Raw genomic sequence first — 22,062 nt, 5'->3', positions numbered from 1 at the left:
ATACTGGAGTCCAAAAGGTAATGTGATGTACGTTTAAAATTTGCAATAAAAGAAGCCTACCACTAAATATGATTAAAGAACTGAATGTTTAAGAGCAATCTGAAATATCAAAAGGCAACAAATAAACTTGATACAAAAAGAAAACAAATACAGTTTTAGTTTGACACCTCCTACATGTATCATTAGTAATATGGTAGCTAGCAGCAACAACCCTTCATTCATCATCTACCTAAATTTAAATTTTGGTAAAGCCATGAAAAAGGATTTTCTCACATCATTTTTACTGACTTTCTCGTTATAAAGACCTATCAAAGGCACAAGACAAATGTTTCTAGATTATGGAAGTAAAATAAAAGGGTTCACTTAAATGAAGATAGGTCAAAAGTCCCCCACAACAGAACTCCAATGCATGAAATCTCAATTTCATTCTTATATAGATAAAAATAAAAAAAGATTAATACTAGAAGAAGGGAATTCTTGTAATCATCTTTATCACACGAGTTGTACAAAATTTGCAAATTTTGAAATTCGGGTAAACCCAAGTAAGCTCCAAGCATATTACCCGTCTTGAATTGTGCTATGAGGGTGCTAAGCCCGTGTTACACAAAAACTAAATCCAATAAATAGAAATTCAACACTAAATTCTATAAATCCAGATAAATTTTATTTATTAGTATATAGCATGTAATTCTACTATTTTTATAAGTTTTATGTATTGACAAATACAATACAAACAGCTTTTGGCCCGCTTGTTTCTTTTTTCGTTAACATGATATATAAATTTTTCCTATTTGATTTGATAGAGATTCATATAACCTGGACCAAGCCAGCCTTAATTTATCAAAAAAACCACATCACGAGGAATATAACAGAAAGCAAAGTCATCCTTACGGATATCCAATACACCTTGTATCCAATATGAGAGACTGCCCAATGCGATGCACATCAATCGAAAGGCGAGCCCTAGAGTATGGGATCTTAAATATTTGCTTCAGAATGTTAGCTGGAGCAATAACATCAATTTCATCTCCATATTAATGTTAGCTGGAGCAATAACATCAATTTCATCACCATATTCTGTTAAACCATATATAGCAAGGGCTTCTCCTTTCCTTCTATGGTTTGATGCGATAGCCCCACTTTCATATGGTAAATCTACATAGTATATCATGAAAAGTTAGATGGTGAGACTGCTAATACTTTTATTTAAACATCTGTCTTGAAGATCATAAAGTAAAAGAAAACATAATATTATAACTCAAAGGTTATGGAATCAAATGTAGGATCTGTATGTATACTAACTTAGAGGAGTACCCGCAAAATGGGGCAGCCTCGAACATGTCGTGGAAGATGATCTCATGCTTTACTTTTCAAGAATTCAAAATTTTATACTACTTGTGCATAGACTGTTTTCATATCAATTAATCAATCTTGTCTTATTTGACAAATTTGGAATGAGATGACTTATTGCAACTTCTCTTTTACATAATGAATACTTTCCCGAACTTTGTGTGGATATACATGCAATGCAAATGTTTTGAAAACCAGCCAGAACGAGAACTTTTACTACAACCACGTAGGGTCTGTATATATACTATGGAATCATAATACGATAACTCAAAGAGTTATGGAATCAAATGTAGGATCTGTATATATAATAAGTTAGAAGAGTACCCACAAAATGGGGAAGCCTCGAACATGTCGTGGAAGATGATGATTCCCGCTGTTAATATAATTTTCATAGCTTTTCCAACATATGATGTGTATGTAAAGTGCGATATCACATAGCAATCGATATGTCTTCAATCTTATAATATATTGTAAGATACAAAGACATATTTCCAGGAGTAGCTGCTCGGAACCAAAGAGTCAAAAGAACGGCGTTCCTTTATGAATTGTATCCTGAAAACGGAAGGTAATAAGTTGCACTATTGCAGAAGCCACCAATATAATGCAAATTCATGTGCTAAACATATTCAATCAGTGTGCATTTGGTTTAGAAAGCTTCTTTTTATTTACCACTCTTCTTGAAGTAGAGCTTTTCATCCCAAAGGAAAAAATTAGTCCTCCAATGCCAAATTCTACAAAAAACCACATTCAGCGTTTATATATAAAGGTTTGAACCAAATCATGCAATATATACCCTAGAAACAATTTAACAAAGAGTAGAGATGTGTTGTTGGAACTAGTGTAAACTTGATAAAAAGAAGTTGAGCAAATTTGTGTCTCTACATCGTGGTTGTAGAAGTCATGTAAAAGAATAAAAGATGGGAGTAGCACTCAGCTGGTGGACGATCTGAAAACATAGGGTTCAATGATTATCCTTTTGCACAGTAATAACCAAAATAAAGGTTTTATAATGAAGAGTAGTTGCAATACGAACCAAAAGAAAAGCGCCAAGTGAGCTGTTCAGTATGAAAAGAAAGCTTCTAATACCCTTGAAGAATATAGCTCCAACAACCAGAAGATTGATCTATAAATGACATATCACCACAATTAATATCCGATTTTCATGGTTAATAAGCACAATCTTTTTATCCTATTTAAAAATAAGTAGAGCTGACTTTACCTCAAATTATGGCACTTTGAAGCCGGTATGTGTGGGAACATGCTTTGAGAACACTCTGAACTTAGGAACAATAGACTTTGCTGCAGGTCCACAATCGAAGCATTCATTAAACCTGCATTCAGCAAAGTTAGAAGGTAAACTGAGAGAACTACCAACCATAGGAGAACAACTTCCACAATGGATTCCATAATTTGGAGATGACGGAACATTATAAAAAACATGAGAGAGAGAGAGAGAGAGAGAGACGAAATACAAAGTAGGGAGCAGTTTGGATGAAGGGGTAGCATGCGAGAAGATTGTATATGGATTATAGTGTCTAGTTTAGCCCAAATAACTGTCTGTAGAGTTTATGATAGATTGATATATATGTTTTTTCGCAAGATACTCAAATTCTTAGCCATGCCACATAGGGGAAAAGACAATAACCATAATTGGCATATATAGGGAGTAAAGATGGTTAAATAAATTTGACAAAAAATTAAGAACAGGTCACATCGTTCTGCAGTCACCCAAACTATAGTACTAATTCATACAACCTACTGAATGCTTTGTAAAAATGCTTTGATTATGCTTGTCATGATAACTTATATAATCATAATTAAAATAACCCATTTATAAGAAGATAGACAAGGGGGGATATGTCAATTCCAACCTAATCCATTAGGAGCAACTACCAAGCCTGCCCATTTTACCCCCCTCAAAATTGGATATTATGCTTAAAACGTTACCAAGACACACTCCGAGCTGAGGTATCCTTCGTGACAGGTGGTTTGACGGGAGGCAGTGTTGTTTGAAGGACATATCCAATTTGGGCGAGCATATTTAGGGTTCAAGCCCAACAATAGACAGCCCTAATCACTCCGTCTCTTTAATACACTGAGTCTGAAGCACGATAATGCTTATGAACCATCACTAACAAAGAAACACAACAGATGAATATGTATAATAGATGAGTTTGATTACTTCCTGCAGAAAGCTGCTGCTTTCTTTCAGCGGGTTCTGGAAGCAGTCCTGTGTCATCACTTTTCTTCTTCTGAAAATTGTATTCGGCAACCATTTACTAATCTTTGGCTGCAAACCCTGCAACCTCCTCGACTCTTTTTAACCAGCTCCTTAATATCCTGGCTTTGTAGATCAATATCATCACCCCCATCACATTTAATTTTGCTCTACCATGCATCTAAGATATTCTTTAGTCTATAATTCGAATTTCTTATTTTTTGGGTTTGCTTGAATTTGTGATCTTCCTGTAGAGCCAAAAACAAAGAAGAGATATATAACAAAAATTGTAAAAAGGCTAAAAGGTAGGCAAACGCATAAGATTCAATAACAGTAGAAAATTTCATCTCCAAAAGCTGTCCACATCCATCAAATTCACATTGGCATTAACATACTAACATGGTTTTGACACATCCACAAATGGAAACAAAATCTTTAAAAGAAGAAACCGCTAAGAAATTTCCTACTAAACATCATTTTTCTTAGCATGTTCTTCAAACAAACTATAGTCACATGCACATAGCTTAGGTCTTCACTCTCAACTCGTGTTTTCCATTGACATTTAATATGAAGAGCAAATAAAACTCAAACCACCAAACCAAAAAATGAAATGTGAACTGAACTGGAACTGCACAGAGCTAGTGCATATTAATCGTTGTTTTAGATGAAGTGAGTTGAAATATATTAATGACTGTTAAAGCTCCAACAGATAATTGGTTGAGAATGAGAAATTATATCAAACCCATTACCCAAACTGCCCAGCTAGCCCATTTTCCAGCTCTAAGCAAGAGCATGACGAAGCAAGCTACACAAGCAAATGTTTCTTGCATTTTTTGGATACCTTGGGACTGTGATTCTACTATTGATATAACCACCGGTTTTGACAAAGTACAGATAAAACTCATTCCATTCTTGATTCCTCCTATCAAAGTAGTCATGAAGATCAGTCAATGTTTAATGCTTGCAGATACTACTTATTTGACTAAATTATAACATAAAATTTTGTATTCATGTACCATCTAATATCTTGTCAAGCTCTCTGGACCCCAAAGATATCTGAATTATTTCTTGCCTATGTGCACGGAATTGGCATACGCTGGTGAAACCCAAAGGGACCATTTTGAAAGCAACTGGTTTAACTCACCAGTTGGTCTGGAAGATAGACCTTCCCGCATAAAAGTTGCCTGAGACAATGACAATGTACATATAAAACTTAACAAGAGTCTCTACATATGATTTAAATATTAGGTGTCATATACAATCATTGGTACAGTACACTTGTTAAATTAAAAACCTCATGAAGTTCATCATTTCAAATATTAAGGTATTATAACACCCGAAATTAAAAGTATGTACAGAAGTACTAAAACGATCATCAGAGGTTGATTCAAGATTCCATAAAATGATATAGCAGATTAATAAGATCAATGAGACCTGACTATAAAGAGATGGTGAATGCAAGTGTTTACATGTTCGAAATTCAATCATAAACAAAAGTTACATAAGTGACAGGAATTATAACTAATAGGGTGGGGTTGCTATAACAAAACGTGTAATCAAGGTGATTCTAAGTAAGCTTCGAGATTTGGTTTACATACTAAAATAGTACTTGGAAAACATATTCTGGGCTACTATTCATTATTTTCCTACACGCATTGCTGTATGTATTTCACTTAGGCATGTTTACATGCGCTATATGTGACTTATCAGTATGATCAAAGTTGCTTAAAAGGTAAGAATCCAGCTGACATTCTGTAGAAATCGGTCACTTTGCCAACCGTTAACCCTCAAATGATAAAGGTTAATCTCCACTCATAGTTAATATCTATCTTAGTATTTAGTAATAGTAATATATACTTTTTTCCTGCAGGCTATTATAAGAACACACGGCTAATAGTTGAAATTCAAAAGCATTGTCAATTTATTCCTAACCGATAATAATAATTAATTTATTCATTAACTGTATACAACTAAACAAAACATATACGAGTACTTAACAATTGAACAATAACATACTACTAAGTACTAACCATATGTGCTAAGTCTGCAAAAATTTTCGAGTGGGGTGGAAATCAGGCAGTTGGGGAAAAAAGTTGTAACCCTGTCTCAAAATTTGAATGATGATGATATAATTTGGGGGGGGGGGGGGGGGGGGGGGGGGGTGAAAAGTAAATTTCAAAACCAATTTTGTTTTTGATAGTCATTAAAAATAATAATAGGAAAAGGAAGTACATGGAATTCACAAAAACTAATTTCTTATATACCAAATATATATATCATATGTATTTACCATTATACCCTTGTACTAGTCTAGGGCCTAACCCCTAACCATTGTAACACATCTTCGTTATTCTAATACATTTTTCTCTTCCTCTTCTCTTGCTTTCAACATCTCTTCTCCTAATCTATCTATCTATTATATTATATGTTGATTATTGTAGGAATGATTATCGATCCAAGATCAAGATTTATAACACGTTATCAGCACGAATAGCTTTTGCATTTCGATTTTTGGATCAAACAATTTCTTCCGATCTCAATCCTTAGATCTGCCACGCCTCTGGTAAAGTTTCTTCATTCTTATTTATGATTTCTCAATTCTTCTACTTTGATTGCGTACATATACAAACATATATATCATAATCTGTTATACATATACGTAAGTGCATATAACCAATATTTTTTTGTAATGAATGGAACTTGTAGATCTGAATAATGAGAAATCAAAGTATTTATGATATAAGATTATCACTCTTTCCGAATCATACCTGATTTTTTTTTGGGAAAACGGTCATCTTCTCCCAATACAAAAATAATCCTAGAAAGTTGTATGCACATATTATATGTTTATTTGTGAAACCAATATCTGTGTACGAAGAAGGTAGTATAAACACATGTCCGTGTTTTTTATGATATGAAAATCTTTAACGCGTCCTCTGATGCAGTCCTCGTAAAGACGTTACAACCAACATATCCTTGCACATGTTGATACTATAGACGATTAGTGTTCCTTTGAATGAATGAATGAAATAGATTTTATCTTTATTATTAAAGTAAAGCAAATTATAATTAAAAATACGGATTGTGTCACATTATGATAGCAAATGAAATAAACAATTTAGGATATCATGCCATGGCTTATTTGTTTTATGTGGCATTAAAAATACCATCCGTAGTTTTTTTTTACATATGGCAACAAACTTATTACCATATATAGTTTTTAAAATTTTCTTATGTGTAATATATATCTTTTTCTTTACCCATGTTGCAATTAATTAAATTAAAACAAAAATATATCAATGTTTACATATAACGATAATTATATTACTTTGTAGTTCTCTTTGAGTTACTACGAAGTGTATGTTTAAGATATACATATCTTGATTATGACTTATTTCAAAATATCTGGTTGCTCTTTCTTACTCGTATTTATTTTTGTTTTGCGATATGCTTGTTGGAGACAAACAATTTACACATATTAATTAAATTTGAAGAAAAATAAAATAAAATAAAATAAAATCAGTTGATAGAATATCTTTGTTATCATAAATCATAATTCATATGTTTTATATGTTAAGATGTCCTCTTTATGATAGAATAAATGGGAAAATATATTATATTAGTTATTAGCCTTGAAATATGGAAATTGAATCTGTATTTTAATGTTATTATCTACATTTACGCGTTTGTATTATAAATTGTATTAGATTATATAAAAATCATCTTTAATGGTGACGAGCGAAAATTTTCGAATTTATTTGATCCTTTTTTTTAGTAAATTAGTAGCATGATTCATTTCCATATTTATAATTAACAAATATAGTGGCATCACATATATAACTGTGATGAAACATTATTAATGTTAAATAGTCACACATTGAAATTCTTATTTTTATCTATAAATCTAAACTTTGTATTCATTTTAATTCTAATATCACATCGTTTACATTATGTCAATTTATTCTTCATACATGAAGCATATATGTAATTTTTATTACTATATCAGTTAAAAAGAAACTTTAAGTTTTTTTATAATATATATATGCATACACATGCATGCTTCTTTCAAATGCACAAGTTATTATGTCCTTATGTTTTTTTTAGAAAAAAAAATTTTTATTTCAAAAAGAAAAATGTAAAGTAGCTTTAGCAAAGCTAATTTTGAAGATAAATGTCTTCGGGGCTAATTTTGGAGATGAATGTGACTCTTCATGATATTTTTCCAAGTTCTTAGGCATCTTAACTAGCGTCAGTATCATCATATAGGGCTTTGAAATAGCCCATATAACTTTATCTTCGGATATTCAAATAATAATTGACGCATTATATTCCAGTAAATCTAATTTACTGAGTTTTAAAGATATTCGGGAAAAAAAATGATTATCATTTAAAAACCATATTTATGAATAATACGGAATATCAATTATTTCAAATAAACATGGCAAATAATTTGTCTATGAATAGCTTAAATCTTTATCCTCTAGGTTATATTATAAATAGATCCAATCGAAATATACATGGTGCATAATAAAGTATTTTTGATAAGGATACCTTTTCATACATGGTATGACTATGTACATACATAATAATCATACATATTCTCCTTTGCAATTGGTTTTTGAAAAAGAACTAAATTGTCCCGCTTAAATCATTGGTTGCGCGGTATATGTATCAATACCATCACATCGCGCTAAATTTGGGACTAAAAAGACGACTGGACATATATACATTGGGTTTTATTCCCATAAGTTATCAATTAATTATAACCATCAACTGATGACATATCTACAATATTTTATGTTGTTTGCCAGTTTGATGAGAAAGAATTTCCAGTCTTAGGGGAAGAGAAGAAAAAGAAAGACCGGTAACATAAGAAATAACTTAAGAATGCTTCACCATTATCAAATCTTGACCCCAAAAGTGGTCACATATGAAGTCCAAAATATCATAAATTACTAGATGCATTCACATATACAAATAGAGTGATAAAGTCGAATGTACCAGCATCACATGCACCTGCTCTAATTAAACGTGGGAGGCCAATCGATTCCAAGGACAAAAGCCCATGAAAAGAAATGAGCAAATACATAGTTAGTGAAAAATTTTCAATATGACATCAATGAAACCTCTACAGAGTTAAATATCCCAGGGACATACACAATACCAGAGGAAAACATAGTCCTTGATGAAATAACGGTTCCAAAATGAAAATGAGATCTCAATAGTTATATACATAATAGTGCACTTTGAAACCGGAAAACACATGCATGTTGGCAATATATATTTTCATATGCTATAGCAACAAACGTAATAAAATACGTATATAAAACTCTAGATATATGCATGCACAAAAATGATTGGCCCAAAATGGCAAGAAGCCACAAAATTCGCTCAAAAGCGAAGTATCTTTCGGACCTATAGGCCACACACCTATAGACGTCGAACCAGTAGGTTATAAATGGGTGATTAAAATAAAAACAATGAGATTATATAAGGCACGATTAGTTGCACAAAGTTTCTCTCAAATCCCGGGTAATGAGGAAACATATTCTCCCGTAATATATGCAACAATAAATAGATTTTAATCGGCCCTACAATCTCTGAAGGACTTCATATGAAATTACTTGATGTCATTACTACATATTTATACGGGAATGTAGAAAATGACAATTATATAAAATGCCTTGGAAGTGCACAGACTCATACTTTGATCCAGTTCGAACCTGTCTTCTTAACTGACAGTAGTATGACTATTTTGGGCGTGAGTTGAAACATGAAAGAGGTACATGTGATCAATATAAAGCTTTTTATATTATTATGGGACACAAGACTTACTTTATCAAAATAACAAGTCCCAAGTAATCTAACAAAACACATATTCGATAAGTGTTTGATGATAAATCACATGTTCGATACATGCGAAATTGAATCAATCAAGAAGACCCCGAAGACCATTTATGAAGACAACGTTGCTGGTTGCACGAATCATATTAGAGAAAGTTACATCAAAGGAGAAAGAACAAACTCTAGCAAGCTACATCAAATGAGGGACAAATATAAAACAAATCAAGTCAAGTGTGAACCTTGATGACCTATTTATAAAGTCCTTACCTTGAAGCAGTTTCAAGCAGTTGTCACTACAAGATCGGGCTTCAGAGATTGAAAAATGTTTTCTCAATTCAGGGGGAGCATTACACATGTTGCACTCTTTTTCCCCTTAACTAAGTTTTATCCCATTGGGTTTTCCTTAGTAAAGTTTTTAATGAGGCAACAAAACAACTAGTGTATAAGATTTACTAATATATATTTGAGGGGGAGTGTTATATACCAATATATATATCTTGTGTATTTACCATTATACCCTTGTACTAATCTATATAAAGGGCTTAACCCTAACCATTGTAACACACCTTCATTATTCTAATACATTTCTCTCTTCCTCTTCTCTTGCTTTCAGCATCTCTTCTCCTAATCTATCTATCTATTATATTATATGTTGATTATTGTAGGAATGATTATCGATCCAAGATCAAGATTTATAACATAATTCGTTTTTTATACCCTTGATAATTTCACGAATCCATCGTATACTCCTTCAATCCTAAAATCCTGTCGCATTTGTGATCAATCAATTTGAAGCTTTTGGCTATACATAGTACTTTTTGTTCTTGATTATTATTAACTTAAAAAAATAAAATAATTAATATCTCATTTAATTTATTTTTAACGGTAAATGGATATCTTGTGAAAAGATGTGTAGTTGTATATGTTTTGTGGTGATGAGAAATGATTAATTAGCCTAATTGTTGGCCTAATAATCTGAGCCTACCATTTGTTATTTCTTACAATTAATTAATAATTGATGCTAAAAAGTTCAATCTGATATCCTATTTTAGCCTCTAAAATCTATATAATACAGATAATTCTTTTTTTTCAACTAAACTTGCATTTGATAAATATTTTGAATTTTGAATATAAATAAAATAAAATATTATATTTTGATTACGGAATACATATTATTAATCTGTCTGTCTTTATTTTATATACTAAAGTAATTTAAACAAGTAAATATCACAACAATCTGACTGTAGCCATTATGCCAATAAAAAGATGATTCAATCCAAATCTATTTAATAACTTTAAAATAGTGTATAACTCTCCATAACAAACTACAACACGGAGTCGTGGTTGCCATATGCGACACCATCTAAATGAGTATAACATCCATTTCATAAATGAGTATAAACACCATTACAACACCATCTAAATGAGTATAAACACCCGGCCCTTTCATATATAAAACAAAAAAAGGCCATGTAATCTAAGTCACAACATGAGTATTAAAAGGGTGAATCTCCATCCCAGATTCTAAACACGGATATCTTGCAAAAAAAAGAAGAAAAAAAAAATCTAGATTCTAAACATAGATCTCTTGCAAAAAAAATCCTCCACAAAAGCCCCATCAACAATATAAGTTGTCGTGTAACATGATGTATCAACAATAAATAACTAAATTAGTAAGAATTTATCTATTATCTATAATAATATATGAATTCAATAAGACAATAATATAACAAATAGAACGGAATCGATCGACTTCATAATCCAATGCAAAACTAGTATATACAAATTAAAAAAGAATTATCTGTATCTATATTATATAAATTTTAGAAGGTAAAATAGGACATCAGATTGAACTTTTTAGCATTAATTATTAATTAATTGTAAGAAATGGCAAAACTAGTATATACAAATTGAAAAAGAATTATCTGTATCTATATTATATAAATTTTAGAAGGTAAAATAGGACATCAGATTGAACTTTTTAGCATTAATTATTAATTAATTGTAAGAAATGACAAATGGTAGGCTCAGATTATTAGGCCAACAATTAGGCTAATTAGTTTAGGCTAATTAATCATTGGCGCATGTGTAAACCCCCAATTAAAATGCTGAAAGTGTTTTTTTTTTTTTTGGAACAGCAAAATGATGAAAGTGTTATTGGTACCATTAAGACGCGTTTCGTTCACAGAATGTTTTGGGAATAAATGAAATCTTTCAAAAGAATTGGAATTTGAAGGAATGGAATTTGACGGAATGTTTTTGATTTTTTGAAAATTCAGGTGATGGAAGGAATGAAATTCCTTCCTCCATCCCCAAGGAATAGAGATTTTATCAAATGATGGAATGTTTACATTCCTATGGAATGGGATTCCCTCTTCTTTGTGCAACCAAACGCACTAAGAATGGAATTCAATTCCAATTCCATCAATTTCCATCAGATTTTGTAAACCAAACGCGACCTTTAGTTATTGATATACTTTGTAGTTTGTACACACATACTTTACTCATAATTTGTAAAGTGTGTTAAGTGTTGAACTTAAAAGAAAGATGAAATAAAAAAATCTCAGTCATCAATATCACTTGCAATACATATATAAAAGCCATATACAAAGCTAGAAGAGCCGAGAAATAAAACAATGCCAACTTTGAACTTTCAATAGGAGACCAAAAAAGATTTAGAATAAAAAAAGAAAAGAAAATGGTTCTCCCTCGGGATTTGTTGACAGTGCTTCCAAAAAATGTTGACGATTAGACGCTCCATGGTACAATACAAACAGAACCAACTTCACCATATGCCAAATTTAGGACTCATCCTTGATGGTCCCAACTTCATAGCTTGAAGAAGCATATGCCAAAATTGGATCATTTGTTCGATATGTCAACTTGGAGATCTTTCCCTTACAAACTTTTTGCTCACTCAAATGTTGGCTCAATTGATTCTGATCCCAGACCTTCAACTGTTATTTAATAATAATACACAATGTTAGTCCAAACAATCTCAAACAAATGTTTAGTATAATAAATAATCAAACATTAAATTACCTCTCCCGAACTTGACCCCGTGGCAAAAACCTGGAAATAAATTATTCTTTTTTGTGTTAATGGTGATACCATGACAAAAAAAAAATAAAAGCCTAAGCCAAAGTCTTACATTTTTTTTACAAGGGTGATAAGCAACGGCACTTATCTTGTCAGCTTTATTTTCAGAAGCCGGTATTGAATTCTCTGGTGAAAAATTCCGGGAATCATAGAAGATAACTTCACCGTCATCTAGCAGAGCCTGACAAGAAAGAATTACAATTCACTCGTCACTGTTACATATTTATTTACAAGTGAGTTGATATTGGATTTACATTATATCAAACAGGTTATATAAGTCGAACACATCGACATTTACTCTAAGTGCACTGGTTAATATATGGGGCTTTGACAGATTAAACAGTACTAACCATGAATTTGTGATCCACCGTCGGATTCCAAGCCAAGCTTTTCACACCATGATTGGTTTCCCACCACTTGGTTCCTTCTACTTTCGTTATGTCTTCCCTCAAATCCATCTGCAATATAATGATCACATTATCAACAAAGAAGATCTATAAGGAAACTACATGTGACCGTTCTTAACACATTGATACCCTTTTAGTAGCACAGCCAGATAAAATTTCAAGAGGTCAGTTAGTAGTTAGTGTTTGTGATTGCAAATTTATCAAGTAAGAAGGTCAAGACTGTATGCAGCCATTCAAAGCATTTTACAAGCGTTTAAAAAAGACATTCAATTGACAAGAGATTGGGAAGACAATACAAGAGATTTGGGAAGACAATCACCATGTATATCTTTCTATCCATCGATCCACTCAAAAGGCAACGTCCTCCATGATGCCAGCTCACGGCATTAACCTGGGGAAATTAAAAAAACATAATTCTACGCAAGTATGAAAATTAATGTACACATTGCCTATATTGACTAGTGAGCAATATTGTTTTGTTCAATAAATAAAAGCTTACTAACACTCAATTAACTGTTTATTTTATTGATAGAAATTTATAAACATCCAAGCAATATCTCACACAGTTTTTTTTCAAGAACCAATGTCTTTAATTTTTCATTCCCATAAATGGTATATGTTGGACCTTAATGTCAAACGGTCCAAAGAGTTTACTAAAAGGTCAAACTTTATTATGTTATTTAGAATTGGGTCAATAAATAAATGGGTATTCTGGCTTGGCCTGTAGGCCAACAAGCCGTGTAAATAGACCCCATCAGTTAATTATTGCAGAAACGACACAATGGTTGAAGTGGCGGTTACACACACAACGATTCATGAAACATTGCAACGAATGTATGTGTCTGTTGGTTGTTTATATATATGGAGTCTGTAGACAAGTTACAGTTATCCATCAATCAATTATTAGTTATTATCGTATCAAAAATTTATTAGAAACTCGATGATCCTTAACTTCTTTTATGTGCTAAATCATTTTTTTATATATCAATATAATATTAACATCAACTAATAAATTTTTACAGAATATATTTTATAGTATATCTCTTCACAAAGTCTTTAATAATTACAAGTAAAACTTGAATGCTGTAACACATGCCCAAAGACCAAAGTTATGGGTTTATAGGCCCAAAATGCAATTTACCCTAAGAAACCGCTAAAATACCCTAGCCCCAATATTTGTTTTGTACGTAGGGATGGCAATGGGGCGGGTATCGTCGGGGATCTCGATCCTTATCCCCATACCCATGGTTGTAAATCTCAGTTATCTCTGCCGATATATAAGATATATCACTTATAATATATCCCCGATAAATCCAATATATCCCCGACATATCCCCGATATATCACTTATCGGTGATTGACCGAGACGATACCGAAAAGCGATATTTACAACCTTGGCCATACCTGATTCTCACTTATAATCCCCGTCCCATCCCCGTCGAGAATTTAAGTTACATCCCCATACCTGTCCCCATCGGGGATATCTTTTGGACTAAACATAAATTCATTAAATTCGAAGATAGCTAAGAAAACGTGTAGTTCGGCCTTTTCTTTCTATATATAAACTAATATCTATGTTAAGTAATTGATAAATAAAGTGTAACACATGAAAAGTATTAAATGAAAAGCTATAGACTTAAAGTGATTCTTAAAAATAGAAAAAAACTTAAAGTGTAACTAATGAACATATATAGTTTTTTTCATGTTAAGGTATGGGGAACAGGGATTTATAGTTTCTCATCCCCGTCCCCATCGGGGGATAAAATTACATTCCCGTACCCGTCCCCATCCCCGGTCAACTCGGGGATTCCCCGGTCAGATTGGGTTTGGGTATCGAATTCCCCCTCGGGTACGGGTATTTTTGCCATCCCTATTTGTACTTGTGTCTTGTATCTTCTCCATCATCTGAGAAATACAGTTCAGCTTCTAACATAACAGAGATCATACCTATGCCACCAAAAATATAATCCACATCATAACGTCGTAACCCCGAGTACCCTTTTTCAATCTCTCACGCATGAAATCCATCAAATCTAGGGTTTCTTTTCCAATCAAATGAAGGGAGCCAGTGACACATCTGACTCGCACGACTCCCGAGACGACTCAACTCGGACCGCGTCACACATTTACTTGCAATTTATCCACGAGTCAAAACCTCTACCGAGTCACATATCGAGTCTACTCTTTTTCTCCATGTTTTGACTCGACTCGTACGAGTCGACTCATGACTCGTACGAGTCTCACAACTATGATATTAGGGGGTTTAATTTCCGATTCGCTTATAAGGCTAAATTGCATACGATAAACAATTCACTCTACATTGAAATTACAACAAATCAAGAACCTATCGTGTATGACTACCTCATAGATGTTGGTGAGTGATTTCAAAGACCTTATTTATAGTGATTAGTCATAGTTCAATAGATATCAATCAAAACTAAAGAGCTTTCATGCCACCTTATAATGCAAAAGTTGGCAATTTTCGAACTATATGGGTAATTACAATCTTCATAATTAAGTTTATCAACTGTTATTTTGATCATTGGCTTTTTCTTTTAAATTTATATGAATGTACTCTTTATTTGATTCTCCAAGGTTCTCCATTCGATTTGGGTTCATATCCATTTTCATAATTGCAAACCGGATGAAAGAGGTACTCCTGTTTGTAAATCCATATCAAACATTTCTTCCAATATTTTTTACAAGTATGGTTTAACATGACTTGTTTGTACAAATATTCCAAAAAGGGATTTGTAGAATGGGACAGGAAACAAATCCCTTTGACACGTTGCCTAATGACTTGATTTAGTGAAAGAAACATAAGAAAACCAACCGAATGCGGAATTTTGTGTTGAACAGCATGGGTTTAGCATTTTGTGCTCATTAGGTAATTCTTATCTCAAGAGACGGACAATGGGTAACTCAAAGGGGTTGGTTAGCAGATCAAGTTGCGTTTGAGCAATTGAGCCAAAATGGGGAGAATGCATTTTGGCTGACTGTCAACCTAAAGGATCTGCTTCAATCAATTGATGAAGAGCCTAGCCCAGTCTGACCCATTTGAATCTTTAGACACAAATATATCGGATCATTGGTTTTTATGAGTATGCTATTTTTTAGCTTGTAATTTAGCTGAAAAGTTTGAATTTTTGAATGTCTGCAACTAGGTTGAAACCTTTTTATCCTCGTTCATATTGGAGACATAGCTAGGAGCTCAGCATCTTTAGCGTTTTGTGTGAGTTTGCATGTTGTGTTGGCAACTTGGCATTATATAATTTAATGTGTTAAGCTGTTAATAATCTCCTTCTGTGTTGTCTCTAATATAATAATATACTGATCGCAGATGAACATCTCACTTTCTGTAATTTACGTGCTTGCAGCAACGACCTGGAATCCTGGATGGCTATATGGTGCAGCTAATACTACCCTAACTGTATTTTAAATCGACCTTTTCACTTTCCGTTTGGTTCATAAATGTAATGTTTGATGTTCTTTGCAGTTTCTAATGATTAAATATATTTTGATAAGGAAGAGTTTTTGCTTTTCTACAAGTATAATATTCCTAATTGAACATATAGCCATTATAATCGATTCGTTCACTATGTTGATATTTATTGACATAAACACGTTGGATATCTAACATATCACTTAGATTTTTCTTACAAGGAGTCAAGGACACTAGCATGCCTATGTGTGCTGACATGTCATGTTGTACAAAAAGCACGTTAGAAGTAACTAGTATTATTGCCCGTGCGTTGCAACGGGGCTTAAGTTATTTATAGACTTTGACGTATCTTATGTTGCTTCATATCTTTTATACATAATGATAATGTGTCAAACTTTACATAAAAATAAGTTAATTGATTTATGATTCATCAGAATTACCATTTTATACTGTTTATTCTATTAAATAGATTAAAATAAAAAAAGGTCAAAAAATTAGTTGCCGGTTCGATCATCAACATAAGCCAACACTACCAGATACCGTTATTGGATTCTTCTTTATCTTTCTTTCATTTTCTTAAATAGCATGTTTGTGATGATGACTATCATGATATAAAATAATTTTTTTTTTATTTTAATAATGTTGTTGTGGATAATGATTTTTGTAAAATTATGTAAATACTCTTGATAGATACCTTTGAATCTAAGTTTATGTTATAAGATTTGTTACATTTGTTTGGAAAAAAATTAGACCTTTAAGTTTTCTTTTACGATCCAAAGATGTTGATGACTTAAGATTGAGATCATTTATTTTGATTTTATTGTTATTAAGGAACGGAAAAATGGGTACATAATGTTTATAAACTTATATCAAAATATTATTCCTTTCCTTAAAAGAAAAAAAGTTAAAAAATGAAAAAAAGTAGCAAATGAATAATAGATTTTGTGAGTGTTAACTTAATTGGTCATATACCAGCACATTTGTTTCAAGAAGATTACTCATTTAATTTCCACGTTTTAGCACAGTGATACCATATTTTATTATTAATAACTTAATATTAGTAAAGACACTACACATTATGCAACATGCTTGTAAAAAGCATATTGCTTTTTAGTATATAAATAATTAATGATTAAAAAGATGTTCGTTTAATGTAACACTTTTAATAGTAAAGATTGTATGCTATTATATGTCAATTTAAACTTCATTACAAATTACTAAGTATATATTTCGGGTGTGTATTATGTAGCTTTCTCTAGAGTTGATTACTAGATAATATAGCTTAGCTTGTTTGAATTGTTAGGACTAACTCTTTTATTAAGTCCCGTCCTACCCGTCCATTAGATGGGTATGACCTAGTCTTACTAAATAATTTGTCGAGCGATGCACAGTACTAAATTAGTGATAAGATAAAGAACTTTAAAGACAAGATACAAAGAGCTTGCCTTAAGTTCGTGTAGTTTGATGTCTGTTAGGCGTTTTGACGTTTCGAGACTCCAAATTTTCACCTCTTTATCAGCACCGGCACTTGCAAGGAGGTCTCTGTGTATTACCATTACAATGAAAATGCCATCTAAATCTATAAAACTCAATCTATAAAGCATTACCATACCTTTTCTGGTTAATAGATAAATCAAGCACACGAGTCTCATGTGAGCCACGTCTTGTCCATTCCTACATGCACATATTTCAATTTTTATTATTTTCAACAGCTTATCTTTATCTTTACAGTAATAGAAGACATTTCCTAAAACTTAATTAACCAGTCACATGTTTGAAATTTTCTGTTACCCAATCAGAAGCTTAGTTTACCTAATAGTAACATCCCAAATTGCAAAATCTCTACAAATTAATAAATTTAATTCGGAAAATGCTAAATGAAGCCTTTAGGGCTTCACTTAACGTTCATAAAACATTTATACCATTCCATATCAAAAGCTCACTGCTGAATTTTATGGTATAAGTACAACTATTTAATGCACCTTAACGAAAGCCCGTAGGGTTTCCATTTAATTTAAGTGCACTTCACTTTCATAAAATATGAACTTTTCAATCTATATTTACCTAAATTTAGACTAACTTTACCTAAAATTGGACTTAATATCTAATCTAAATTTAAATAAACTTAAAGATTATATGGATACAAACAATTTCATTTTATTCTTAAGATATCATAGTTGATTGAATATAGCAGCTTTAAAAAGGTGTATAATATGCATGTCTAATATATCACTACATATAAAAAAACAACTCTAAATGCTTTAATGTCGTTTTCTTAATCTAAATCACGTGTATACACAAGACCAAAATCTGGTATTCTACTATTTTACAAAATTACCATTTTGATCAACATCGATATTTCCAAGAATGTTAGGAATTAGAAAGACCACCTTACATACGGCGACGCCATCCTTCTTTCCGTCCATTAACCTCGTACCTCCAAATAAGAACTTTTTCTTTATCTTCTCATTAGCGTAAAAATCATTTTCATCACCCCCATGGTCCTGAAGAGACAAAGTCCTCGATTATGATGACTAACATATAATCTTTAACATGTTACATGTAACATTAGCATTCCCTCTCTTGTCACTCATAAACAGGATGGTTGGTCTTGGAGATTGGATGCTAATTGTAGGTTTTCAGTTTCTAAACTTACGTATGTGGGCAGCTCTAAATGGTGAGGAACCTGTTGTGTCTACAGAACCTTTCAGATGGAATAATGGATCCCACTGAAATTAAGTTTTTGGAGGGATGCTCTTAACTATGTGCCTACTCGCATGGTGACTATTAACATAGGCAATACCTATGAATTATTCCTGGTGTGTTTTCTATGACTTGTATCCGAAGAAAATTGATTAGTGTATTGCAGGATGCAACCGGATTCTGGCATGTGAGCCAAGATCTATAGTTGGTGGAAGACTAATGTCTCGACTCCACTTCATTTGAGGCAACATTAGGCGGGAAACTCATCGGGACAAGGTGTAAGGAGTCTAGCACTCTAGCAAGCCTTTTCAGGGAGTGTATTACACTGCAACCTGGGTCATCTGGAACAGGGAATAGGCTGTGAATTGCTGTTGTAAATGAGGTTGAAAAAAATCAGGCATAAGAAGGTCTTTCCATCCTTACAAAGGTTGTCCTTGTTACGGTTAAAGAATAGAAGCAGAAACGAAAGAATAGATTGGATCTAAGTATGCATGACCCTGACTTTGGAATATACTTTTTATTTTCCAAAAAAAAGTCAAGAATCTTCAATTCTTCATTCCTAAAGCTATTGAATATAGAAACAAAAACCTGTCTCAAGTAGCGTATCTGTATGGAGTTCCTCATTCCAAAAGCTATAGAATTCACTGCAAGCATAGGTATGCGGGTCAAGTTATTCGGGTTTCCAAGATAATATACTAACCCGTAACCCAAACAATATAGAATTTGGGTTTGAGTTATTCGGGATAGGTTTGGTTTAAGGTATCCAAAAGTAGACTCAAAGGGTTATTCAGTTTGTTTAAGACATCAAACATTGCAAAATTACGATAAAAGTAGCATATCTAGCAAATTATGCATGCATGAATGCTAGATGATGTACTCATGTAGTTGTTGGAAAAAGATTTCAGAATTTGTAAGTTGCGTTTTATCAAAACAAAATGAACATAATTTTTTCAAAGTAGCATAACTTGGCATAGACAAAACTTCCAAATAAGTAGTAAAAAAGACAATGATACACTAAAAGGAGAAAACAATCCAACGCTTGAAATAATGGGAAACATAATTTTTTACTTCATACATCACAAAAAACACATTTGAGCGTATGATTCAATCACCCAATTTAATCTACAGTACTCAAATAATAGAACAATTAATAATATATAATGGCTTAATCCGGTAATTTGGTGGGATAATTTGGGTTTATCTGATTCTTTATTTTATTCAGCCCATGAACATTACCTGAGTTGAAATGCAAACACTCCATGCATAGAGGAGGATCTATCTTGGCAGTCTCGGGTACTTCAACAGATGGGGTTTTTTTTAATCGTACCCGTGTAATATCAATAGAATGACACTTTGTCAAGTCACCCTGACGCGCAGTCATCGTCTGTTTATAAACACATATTAGCAAACATGAAAATGACAATAAATTATCCGTTGGTTTTAACATCACATACATCAATATGGTGAGAGACTTGAAAAGTGCCGGCTGAATCATTTGTATCATCTGAACTGTAGTCATCAAACCAAAGTGGCACACAGACATCAAACAATCTTGAAAAATTCTAACATAAAGTCTAAAAAAGATACAATAACATTAGGAATGACAATTGAAAACTAACCTAGACGCATTTGTGTCTTCTATTGGCCGGTAGACTAACAATTCTCCACCATTGTCATTAGACCATGATATTAAGGGTTCCATATCTTCGGGTCTTATTTCTTCCATATTTCACTGAGATAAAAATAATTAACGGATTTTATAAGTGAAATTAAACTCCATTAACCTATAACCAATGGGATGTGTCTTCCATATCCTTACTGATATGCAAAAAACATTGTATGGTGAGAGACAAAATTAAAAAACTTTAAAATTTTTTGTAAGGATTTAATAAACAAGCATCCTTTATAATCTCCTTTTTACGAACATTCAAAAATAATTACAATTGCGTGTTATTTAATACCTTGTTGACAGCCAAACAGCAATTGGGATGTCGGCGGCGATGGTCGGAGGTCGTTGAGAAGACAAGGAGCCTGGGAAAATATTGAACTAGTGGGGGGCGTTAAAGGGGGGTTTTGACCTGATTTTACCTTTTTGGCCCGGTTTTGCTGTTAGGCTTAATTCACTTTCAAGTTAAATAATTAATATAACTAGTATTTTTACTTGGGCATTGCCTCGGGCATTGCCTCGTAAACAAAACTTTAGTAATAAAAGTAAAAGTTAAGAAAATAAAATTGTGCTCGAAAGGAAAGAAAAAAAATTTTGAAGGACAAAATTTTAAAAACCAAAAGTTATATGATAAAGGAGTTGAAAAACAAAAAGTTATGCGAGAAAAATTAAAAAAGTGAAGAACTTAAACTTAAAAACAATATTTATGTGACGAAAGTTTAAAAAAAAAGTTATTTGGCAAAAAGTAAAAGAAGAAATGTAATAAAAAAAATATATATAGTGGCGAAAGTTTAAATGGTAAAATTTATGTGCTAAAAATAAGAAAGAAATAAACTTTTGATGGGAAAAACTTAAAAACCAAAAGGTATGTGGTAAAAAGTAATTAAATGAAAAATTTGATGGCAAATATTAAAATAGTTAAAGTTGACAAGATGCTCCGTTAAACCTAACTTAACAACCGTTAAGTCCGTTAGTTTGTTAGTTGTGCTATTTCAAGTTGTGCCTCCTGCATGATCGGGTGTAGTTTTAGCTATAGTAACACCCCCTCAGTGATCGACATTGAATTTTAGTGTTTTATATATAATAACAATTCACCTTGGTCGGTGTTGTGAGTGAGACATTGTAGCTAAAAATGGTGGGTTGTGAGTGGACATTGTAGTTAAGAATAATCACCAATAAATTGAAACGTGTACCTTCTTTCTCCTTCTTTTGCTGATGAAATTATCTACTGCTTCCAAATCCTATTTTCTACACACATACATAATACATTCATCATTTATTCTTCATTTCAAATTCAATTCCATGGTTTTTTACTTATATTGTAAAAGGCTTT

General features: G+C 32.4%; 1 protein-coding gene and 1 long non-coding RNA gene across 6 annotated transcripts; both read right to left on the bottom strand.

Moving 5' to 3' along the window:
* Window positions 1–806: 806 nt before the first annotated feature.
* On the bottom strand, window positions 807–6,658 carry LOC122599635. 5 transcript variants are annotated; one of them, XR_006323935.1, is made up of 10 exons: window positions 5,599–5,672; window positions 4,585–4,752; window positions 4,410–4,490; window positions 3,298–3,816; window positions 2,570–2,681; window positions 2,384–2,473; window positions 2,233–2,296; window positions 2,020–2,081; window positions 1,675–1,902; window positions 807–1,155 (listed from the first exon to the last, which is right to left on the bottom strand). It is a non-coding gene; the product is annotated as an uncharacterized LOC122599635 (long non-coding RNA). The 5 variants fall into 5 exon arrangements; XR_006323933.1 differs by having other exon boundaries at window positions 2,020–2,296; window positions 3,298–3,451; window positions 3,533–3,816; XR_006323932.1 differs by lacking the exon at window positions 5,599–5,672 and adding an exon at window positions 6,337–6,658 and having other exon boundaries at window positions 2,020–2,296.
* A 5,284-nt stretch (window positions 6,659–11,942) lies between these two features.
* LOC122599634 (uncharacterized WD repeat-containing protein C17D11.16-like) lies at window positions 11,943–21,154 on the bottom strand. Its single transcript, XM_043772172.1, has 13 exons — window positions 21,025–21,154; window positions 20,683–20,795; window positions 20,518–20,572; window positions 20,300–20,447; window positions 19,652–19,707; window positions 18,751–18,864; window positions 17,973–18,034; window positions 17,806–17,902; window positions 13,238–13,309; window positions 12,862–12,969; window positions 12,564–12,692; window positions 12,455–12,484; window positions 11,943–12,369 (listed from the first exon to the last, which is right to left on the bottom strand). Exons 2-13 carry the CDS (start codon window positions 20,787–20,789, stop codon window positions 12,214–12,216), a joined length of 1,134 nt encoding a protein of 377 aa, XP_043628107.1. The 5' UTR covers window positions 20,790–20,795; window positions 21,025–21,154; the 3' UTR covers window positions 11,943–12,213.
* Between the last annotated feature and the right edge of the window lie 908 nt (window positions 21,155–22,062).

Source organism: Erigeron canadensis, chromosome 5 (assembly GCF_010389155.1).
Source record: "Erigeron canadensis isolate Cc75 chromosome 5, C_canadensis_v1, whole genome shotgun sequence".
Classification (NCBI taxonomy): Eukaryota; Viridiplantae; Streptophyta; class Magnoliopsida; order Asterales; family Asteraceae; genus Erigeron; species Erigeron canadensis.
Note: the sequence above shows the minus strand (reverse complement) of the source record. Positions and strands in the feature narration are given on the sequence as shown.